At 37.0% G+C, this 9,970-nt stretch overlaps 1 protein-coding gene across 3 annotated transcripts in view; it reads left to right on the top strand.

The window, feature by feature from the left end:
* Kif2a (kinesin family member 2A) overlaps positions 1-9,969 on the top strand; it is a 58,692-nt gene extending 48,723 nt beyond the window's left edge. For all 3 annotated transcript variants that reach the window (XM_059276105.1, XM_059276106.1, XM_059276107.1), the window contains exons 17-20: positions 752-902; positions 4,371-4,472; positions 5,033-5,168; positions 8,330-9,969. In XM_059276105.1, coding sequence (XP_059132088.1) covers positions 752-902; positions 4,371-4,472; positions 5,033-5,168; positions 8,330-8,415 — 475 coding nt within the window. In that variant the 3' untranslated portion in view covers positions 8,416-9,969. The remainder of the gene's footprint in view (positions 1-751; positions 903-4,370; positions 4,473-5,032; positions 5,169-8,329) is intronic.
* Position 9,970: the final 1 nt, after the last annotated feature.

Below are 9,970 nucleotides of genomic sequence, written 5' to 3' on the forward strand. Positions count from 1 at the left end.
TAAGCTCCATATTTTCCTTTGCTTTTTAAAAGATAATGTCACTTTTGCATATTTATCTTTATTATGTGATAAAAAAGTTACTTGTCTGCAAGAAAATAACGATCCTTGTGATTCATAAAGTATATCTTTTTTTAAAATTTGTAAACTTAAGATATACAGCTTTTAAACATGACAGAAGTTAAGATTCTTACAATCTTTAGGCATTTGAGATAAAAATGACTGGCTGGTCATGGTGCACAAGCCTTTAATCCCAGCACTTGGGAGGGTAGAAGCAAGCAGATCAATCTGATTTGCACATTGAGTTTCAGGCCATCCAGGGATACATAGCGAGACCCTGTCTCAATAAGTAAAATAAAATTATTTTTTACTTAGCTAGCTGAGCAGTATGACTGCTGAAATCGTAATAGGATATAAACTCCCCTGATTTCAATAGTGGTTTCTTTATGGATCTTAACAATTTTTCTGTCATAAATCGTAATTGCAATTATAGTTTATTTCTTTGAAATATTTAATCTATATACTTTGCTAAGTTTCCCTGACTATGAACAATAATTACACTTGAAGTAAGTATAAAGTTGTTTAAGTAAACTCACATTAAACCAGCAAATCCACAGAGTTTAGATAAATTTGACATCTAAAGTGACATCATCGATCTTACTACATTAATTGCTTTTGTATTGAATAGGTTGGTGTTTTCTTGTATCTCTGCATGAGCCTTTCATAATTTTAGATAACTTTTATATATTTATAGGGTAAAAGAATTGACTGTAGATCCAACTGCTGCTGGTGATGTCCGTCCAATAATGCACCATCCACCAAGCCAGATTGATGATTTAGAGACACAGTGGGGTGTGGGAAGTTCCCCCCAGAGAGATGATTTAAAACTTCTTTGTGAACAAAATGTGAGTCACATATCATTGTTACTGATCCAGCTTTAGTTTGTTTCATCAATAGCAGAACTTAATTGAACACTATAATCTCAAGCAGGGATCAGCAAGTCCACCCAGTGGACTAATCATCCATTGAGATAAGTACAGCTTTACTGGAATATAGCCATGCTTTTCTAGCTGCTTTCTTACCACAGTAACAGGGACAAAATGTATGGTTCATGAATCCAAACAATTTCCCAGCTTACTAGCTCTCTAATAATAGCCTATTTATTTTTCAGATTTTATGCCTACATTAAAATTTTAGTGCCATGCAGTGGTGGCGCACGCTTTCAGTCCCAGCACTCAGGAGACAGAGGCAAGTGTATCTTTGTGAGTTCAAGGCCAGCCTGGTCTACAGAACAGGTTCCAGGACAGCCAGTGCTACACAGAGAAAACCCTGTCTCGAAAACAAAAAACGAAATGAAATATTTTAGTGACTAATTAGTTTAAGATTATATATAAGTACATCTTATATAAATCTTTAAAAAAAACAAAACAAAACAAAACACTGTCAATAGTTCTGGGCAGTGGTAGATCCCAGCACTCAGGGCAGGCAGATCTCTGAGTTAAAGGCCAGTCTGGTTTACAGAGTGAGTTCCAGAACAATCAGGGCTACACAAAGAAACCCTGTCTCAAAACAAACAAAATAACCTGTCAGCATAAGTGTGTGCATTAGACAGATAAAGGAACTATATTAAAAATCACAGTGAGCCCCAGAAACACCCCAAAACAAAAAGAGAAACAACCAAAAAACCCCAATAAAATGCCAACATCCATTAAATCTGGTTGGTTTTCTATATTTGAAGTGTCTTTAAAATTTTTATAATTAAAATATATAATCTGTAAGGATAGGCAAGTATAAAGAAATGCATGTGATCTGGGCATGTAGCACAAATCTATAATCCCAGGACTTTGGAGGCTGAGGCAGGAGGATTGCTGCAAATTTGAGGCCATTGTAAGTTCCCGGCTAGCAAGGGCTGCAATGCAATAGCATGTCAAGAAAAAGAAAAGCAAGGTGGAGAGGTTGGGCTGATAACTCAGTGGTAAAGAGCTTGCTGTCCAAGGGAGTACCATGGAAGACAGAGCTAAAAGTGAGGTCCTAGCTTCAGTCCATCTTCCCAGAGTTTTCAGAGATAACTGGTTGTTTTTAGACTCTCAAAGCAAATCTGGAACTATGTCTAGATATGATACCTCCCAAAGATAAAGAAAACCAGAGTAAGGTAAGCACCCCCTTATAGCATCTTTGTATTTATTGTATCTTACTAGACCCACACAGGCCACAATTTTTCTTTTTAATTTTATTTTTATGTGTTTGAGTGTTTGCCTACATATATATCTGTGCACCATGTGTGAGCATTGCTGAAGGAGGCCAGAACAGGACACCAGATCCCTATAACTGGAGTTACAGATGGTTCACCATCTGGGTGCTGGGGAACCAAACTCAGATCCTTTAGAAGGGCAGCCAGTGCTCTTAACCTTGAAGTCATCTCGTTAGTACCAAGCCAGGATTTTAAACTACATCACCTTTTACAGACGCATATCACCGAGTGTGCAATTCTTTGAAATTTGCTACACCAGGAACTTACCTTGATATTATTCAGCAGTATTGTTATATTAAGTGTTATTGCATGTGTACATATTCTTGCAATATTCTCAATAAGGGATACTGAAAGGGAATAGACTCTAAAACACATCCTGGAGAGAAAACTAATATAAGTAGATGGTTAATGAAGTGTATTAGAATTGCAGAAATATATTTCTAAAGACAAACATGTTTGGGAGTAAACTCTAAGGAATGCATGCATTTGCATAATTTCAGATCCAAAGGAAAGAGGATATTATGGGCCTGGAGGAAGTAGCTAGGAAAAAAATGTTGAGTGTATATTCATGAGGAAGAATATGAGAAATTTTATGTTCCCAATAAAAAGCAGGTACATTTATTCCCATAGAAAGATAAAAAATTCTTCACTATTCTGATTATGTAGATTTTAGAGTATGACAGCTTATTGATGAAAGTCAAATGTCAGGTTTTTTTACGCATTTAGAATCTTGAATGACGACAACTCCACCCTCATCCCCAAGACAGGGTTTCTCTGTGTATCCCTGGCTGTTCTGGAACTCACTCTGTAAACCAGGCTGGCCTTAAACTTGGAAATCCCCTTGTCTCTGCCTCCTGAGTGCTGGGATTAAAGGTATGCGTCACCGCCGCCTGGCTTAAATGCCATTTCTACTAACATGTTACAACAGTTTTTATGTAGACGTCTATGTAGTAGTCTTTGTCACTGAAGCCATATTTTGAGAAGACAGATTGAGTTACTAGAACTGGGTTAGGCAGGAGACTCCAAAAGTAAAGATATGCCAGATAAATTTTGAGTTCATGTAACAACCAAAACATACCTGTGTTGTCATGTGCTTGTTGCTGAAGTACAATTATGATTTGTTATTTGAGATTTCTATAAAAACAAACAAACAAAAAAACTATCTGGCTTCCTAGCTATGGTGGTACACCCATGTAATTCCAGTACTAGAGAAGCTGAAGCAGGAGGATTGCTGAGAATTTTATGCTAGCCTGGACTACCTATCCAGTACCAGGTCAGCCAGGAATGTAGACAAATCAAAATACACATCCAGACACACACACCTGTAGTTCTAGCTGTTGAGGAGGCTAAGGCAGGAAGGATGGTTAAGTCCAGCAATTTGAGGCCATCCTAAGCAGTATAGAGAGAAAGAAAGAGCCATTTCTTTTCTTAAAGATGCTATTTTTTACTATAAAAATGTAAAATGATTTGTATTAGCATAAATGAAAATTAAGGTATGGTTTTTAAAAAGTTAATCCTTGAAAATACTAATTTTGATAGTCACTTTGAAATACATTGTACCAAAGATTGTATCCTTACATCTTTCTTTTCAAGAGAAGAAACTTAAACTGGGCAGAGTGGCACACAGCTGTATTCTCAGCACTTGGGAAACTGCTGCAGCCTGGCCTCCATAGTGTCAGGCCATCCAGGGGTACAGAGCAGGCCAGTGCCTCAAAAAAGAAAACGCAAGTCTAGTCTGAGCAGTTGCTGTCATGCCTCATCCAGTCAGTGGATGTGAGGTAATTGTTAATGAGGAGAAGCCGGTACCAATAAGAAAACCAGAAATGAATGAGCTTCCCTTAACTGAAAAGTTGACTGTTCCAAAACACTGCTTTTTAGGGTAAGTCTGCACATAATAGGAATAGATTCCTGAGTGACAGTGACTGCTTGCTTGTGAGCTGGCTGCCTTACTTAGACTTTACAGAACTGCTTTTGAGCTTGGGCTAAGCTCAGTGGTAGAACATGGGCCTCTTTTAAAAAGCACATGAATTCCTGGGTGGGCTCTCAAGGAGGGAAAGAAAATAAAAAGTGACATTTTAAAAGTATAAGCTTTAGGTCATAGTTTTAAACTTTGTGTTTTAAGGAAGAAGAAGTTTCTCCACAACTGTTTACTTTCCACGAAGCTGTCTCCCAGATGGTAGAAATGGAAGAACAGGTTGTAGAAGATCACAGAGCAGTGTTCCAGGTATGTAAGAAAAGGCCTTCTGGCAAACACCTTAAATTAATCAAAATTTCAAGAACTCTTTGCATAGAACACAATTCTTTTTTTTTTTTTTTTTTTTGGGTTTTTCTGTGTAGCTTTGCGCCTGTCCTGGAACTCACTTGGTAGCCCAGGCTGGCCTCGAACTCACAGAGATCCACCTGGCTCTGCCTCCCGAGTGCTGGGATTAAAGGCGTGCGCCACCACCGCCTGGCTAGAACACAATTCTTTTAAAATTTCTTAGTTGCATATGTGTATCGGGCATATGATAGCAAATATCTCCCCATAGTATTTTCTTTTCTTTAATTTAATGAACAAGTCTGAGGATCTAGCTCAGTGGTAGAATGCTTGCCTACCATTTACAAAGCATGCCAGGGTTCATCCTTGGCCAAGGAAAAAAAAGTTTATGAAAATATTTAATTTTACTATGAATAGAGATGTCATGTCTACTGATATTTTTGAGAATATCAGCTTAAGTTGTTTGACTTAGAACTCCTGATTTGTAAGTCAGCCTGCAAATTTTTGTGTTGAATTTTTATTATCAGGAATCCATTCGCTGGATAGAAGATGAAAAGGCTCTCCTAGAGATGACTGAAGAAGTAGACTATGATGTGGACTCATATGCTACACAACTTGAAGCTATTCTTGAGCAAAAAATAGACATTTTAACTGAGCTACGAGGTAATTTGCTTTTCATCTTAGTGTTTGGTATAAATTTGCATGGTATTAGGATGTGTAGTAGTGAAAAGATTTTGTATGATGATTGAAGTAAAGATTATAGACAATTTTAGCATCTTTTTTCAAAACATATAGACAAACCGACCACTTGCTAAATGTTTCTCTTAAAACGACAAAAATTAAAAAAAAAAAAAAAAAAAAAAAGGTTCTGGGGATGGCTCAGTGGGTAAATACTTGCTTTTTTGTGAGGATCTAAGTTTGTATCTCCACAACCCAAATAAAGGTTAGGTGCAGTCACACACATCGGTAGTCAGTCTTCCTGTGGTGAGATGGGAGGTAGAGACAGAAAAACCCTGGCAGCTCCAGCTACTCTGGGGTAGCAGTGGCAGGCAGAGACCTTCTTTTAACATGACGGCTGCAAAGGAGAATTCCTGGAAACAAGCTGTCTGGAGAGGCTGCTGGAGAAGTTGGAAAGTTGCAGAGTGTGAGCCAAATGACAGTTTGTTTGGCTAAACTGTTTACAGCCCAGTGAAGAGCCATTCTTAGTCCACCTCTGTGTTGACTCTAACATCCTGTGCCTAGCAGATAAAGGCAGACCCAACATCCTGATAAAACATATAAAACCCTTTACAGTATATTAACAAAAGCTTATTCCACCCATCAAAGCATTGTTAGCAGATTATCAGATAGCATCTGAAGCTAATAGTTGATGTTTCTCTGTGGCTAAAACCTGGCTCTAAGATGTTTCCATCATTGCGGTTTTTTGTTTGTTTGTTTTTCAAGACAGGGTTTCTCTGTGTAGCTTTGCGCCTTTCCTGGATCTCGCTCTATAGACCAGGCTGGCCTCGAACTCACAAAGATCTGCCTGGCTCTGCCTCCCGAGTGTTGGGATTAAAGGCGTGCACCACCACCACCTGGCTCATTGTGTTTTTAAAATGTCTTTTATCTGTGACTTTTTGTTCAGTTACTATAAAACCATCAAATTACTTATATGTTGAAACATGGAATTTGGGGTAAATTAAATCTGTGTTCCTAGGCCATTGCCTCTCCTATTTGGCTCCAGAATATGCTTTATCTCCTGTCGTTTTGAAAAAGACAAAGGAAGTGTTCCTCTGAACACTACAGCACAGTGTGCTGTACTCACATGAACATGCACGTAGGCGCATTGTACATCATACACAAGATTCATAACATTACCATTTTCGATTGTCTATACTCATGTTTCATGCATTGACTTTTTGCCTATTCTATACCTTTAAAAATACCTTGTATGTACTGATTTTGCTTCTGCTTCTCTGAGTGTTTATGTGTGAGAACATGTAAATTCAATATGAAATTAGATTGAAATTCCTACTTTTAGCCACAGATTTGCTATTTAAATATTTAAAACAAGCCCCTCATAAAGTTGGTGATTTGACATCATGTAGAATAAGGTCATTAGTGTCTGTTTTAAAGTTACCTTTGTTTTTAATGTTTTTCATATTCGAGCCTTGATTCGAATTTTTGGGTAATTGTTCTAATAATTTACAATTGGTCATGGTTCTGTATGTATGTACATGCATATAGATGCCAGAGGTGGATGTTAGGCCTCTTACTTGTTGAGAGGTTTCTCACTGAAGCTGGAGCTTGTCAGTTAAGCTAGACTGGCTGGCTAGCAAGTACCAGGAGTCAGTCCTCCCGTGTTGGGATTCTAGGTGTGTCCTGCTTGACTCAGTTTTATCACATGGATAATAACTGAAGCCTGAACTCTGGTCCTTATGATTGTAAGCACTTTACTGTCTTTGCAGCAGCCCCATAATCATCATTAATATATTCATTTTAAGGGATAGAACCTAATGTAGTCTAAGTTTTTCCTTGGAAATACGTAACATTCAATTTAACTGACTTTTTTCCTCGGTTGTCTTAAGATTCCATGTCAGACATATTTTGGGGGGAAGTTACTATAGAAATAATGTATTATAGAATTTTTTTTTAACCATCTAGAGATAATTTTTGAGTGATAAAAGAAGTTTGAGAGCTTATTCTCTTAACAGGCATCAGATCCAGCATCCTCTAGATGAGTTGTCAAAAGATTCCCACAAACCCTCAATAACCATTTAAAAGTTTGAAATAGTTTGTGGAAAATCTCATCCTTCATTGGAATGACATTTTGATTTTGTGAAACACTCCATCTACAAAATGTTTTAATCCAAGTGGCACAACTCACAAGTCTTTAATTTTAGAAAAAATTATTTTGTAACACTGTACTAAAAGGGGAAATTTTTTTTTTTCATATGTAGGTCACCACACAGAACTGTTCATTGCGGTTTTGTTATGATGAATTCAACCCAGGGCCTATTGCATATCACTGAGTTACATTCCAGCCTAAATCAGAATTACATAACTGTTGGCACTATTTAGAGCTTAGAGTAGGCCATTGTTGAAGGGTGTTGTCTTACGGAGAGTAAAATGTTTGAGCATTCTTGCTTACAAGCATTTATCCACTAGAGGACAGCACCATACTAGTTATTATAAAACATCTCTAGACATTACTAAATGTTCCTAGAGCAAAAGTCACTTCCATTTGAGCATCACTGCTGTAGAAAGATGTCTCATTCCCAGAGCTGTTGGTAATTTCCCTGACAGTTTATTAACAAATTAGTAGTCCTTATGACTCTAGATCAATACATGGTAGTAGACAGGATATATAAGAGCAACTGAGTGTTACTGTTACCGTCTTGTAATCCCTGATGAGGAAACAGATGTCATTTTTCTTTAATTTAGCTGTTAAATTTTCTTAGCTTAAAAAGTGAAGTAGGACTGAGTAGAAATCTCATACTATTGAAAGAAGTATGTTTTACACCTGAGTAATACTCAATGTTTCCCTTTTAGAGTAGACTATATATTTAAACATGAAAAGCCTGCCTATATTCCCCCCAAAATAGAAAGACTAAAACTTAACACTATCAAATCTGTGTAAGAGAAACTGGTTGAAAAATACAGGTTTTTACTAGGCATACATAAAACTTTTTATAGAACATAGTTCTGAGGTAGTAGGTGACATAGAACAAGAGAAATGCTGAGTTTTTGTTATAATAAGTGCTAATTTGATACACACTATAACAATTGTGTGCCATATTGCATATTCTACAATACTTACTCCCTTGTTCTCTTCTTATCTCAAGATAAAGTGAAATCTTTTCGTGCGGCATTACAAGAAGAAGAACAAGCCAGCAAGCAAATTAACCCCAAGAGACCTCGAGCCCTCTAAAGTTGGTTATTTGCTACTAAAGGATCCCCAGAATCCCCAATACTGTAACAGATGGTGGTCCAACTGTAAAGGCCACTTGAACGTTTTTGAAATCTTAAGTGTGTGGAAAATATCTTGTCCTTCACCTGAATGACATTTCAATTTTGTGAAACACTCCTTTGTCTACAAAATGCTTCTAGTCCAAGAGGCACAACTAACAATTGGGATTAGTGAAGTATTTTGTTTCATCTACCCAAATAGTGATTGCTTTTGGATATCCTTGTCAATTTCATTTAAAGATTGTGGAAATAATCCAGAAGTGGAAAGTAGGGGAAGCCACAAAATGTCCTTTAACTCAGATCCATTTCGTAGCAAGACTGAGCAATTTTGAATACTTTGCGTGCATGCATACCTCATCAGTGGTTGTACATACCTTGTCTACTCCTAGAGACAGCAGCTGTGCTCGCTCCTCCTGTGCCTTGACTAAGGCTATTGACCCTAGATTTCTGAAGCACAGCCAAGATAAAGTACATTCCTTATTTGTAACTGTAAATTACCTTTATTGTGTGTACATTTTTACTGTATTTGAGACATTTTTTTTGTGTGTGTGACTAGTTAATTTTGCAGGATGTGCCATATCAATTGAACGGAACTAAAGTCTGTGACAGTGGACATAGCTGCTGGACCATTCCATCTTATATGTAAAGAAATCTGGAATTATGATTTTAATACCATGACATGTGATTATAATTTTCTTAGCATTTTCTTTGTAAAAAACTAAAATATAAACTAGTTGGTGTATAATAAAAAGTAAAGAAATTCTGAGAAGAGTTTTATCTTAGGATAAACATTATATATGCAGTGTGTGCCAGTGGTGTTAACAAGACTAATAGTGTAATTTGAACCTTAACAATGCCATTATTTAAGTTGAAGTGTTTATTAGCGCCCCAAATTTTACGTACTGTTAAAGGAAATTGGCTTCTGATGCATGAACATTTGTATGTACATTGAAAGTAGTCCATAATACAAGTTAGATAACCAAGTGTAAACAGTATGTAACCCCAAGAAGTGTCGATGCCTTACGAGGCAGGTCATAGCAAGCTCCATCAATATCTAGTATGTGATGGTTTGCCATTTGATGAGAATAACATCTCCTGGATAGATTGGTAGTAAGGAAGGCTACTCTTTAAATGGCAGCACTCACTTTTACAGCTGCTACTCTAAAAAAGAAAACTGGCCAATTTTCATGTAAATATTGTTTAAAGATTTATATATATATATCTATATATCTCTAGGAGTTTTCCCTTGGTTCCCAGTATATAGTCCAGTAGGTTAACCAAAGAACCTCCCATGTTTCTCTTGATTAACTCTAGGGAGCCTACTGATTCACTCAGTGAGCCAAGGGAAAATCTATGAATAGAGTCAATGAGCCAGATTCTTTACTTCACTGATCATAAATAAGAGGGTAGCTGTGAGGAATCCTAACACCGTGGTGAAAAGCTCTGTAAACAAAGTCTAAATCAAATGTAGATTTTTCACAATATGCTTATTAATAAATGAAATCTATGAAACGAAT

This window comes from Peromyscus eremicus, chromosome 11, assembly GCF_949786415.1.
Source record: "Peromyscus eremicus chromosome 11, PerEre_H2_v1, whole genome shotgun sequence".
Lineage (NCBI taxonomy): Eukaryota > Metazoa > Chordata > Mammalia > Rodentia > Cricetidae > Peromyscus > Peromyscus eremicus.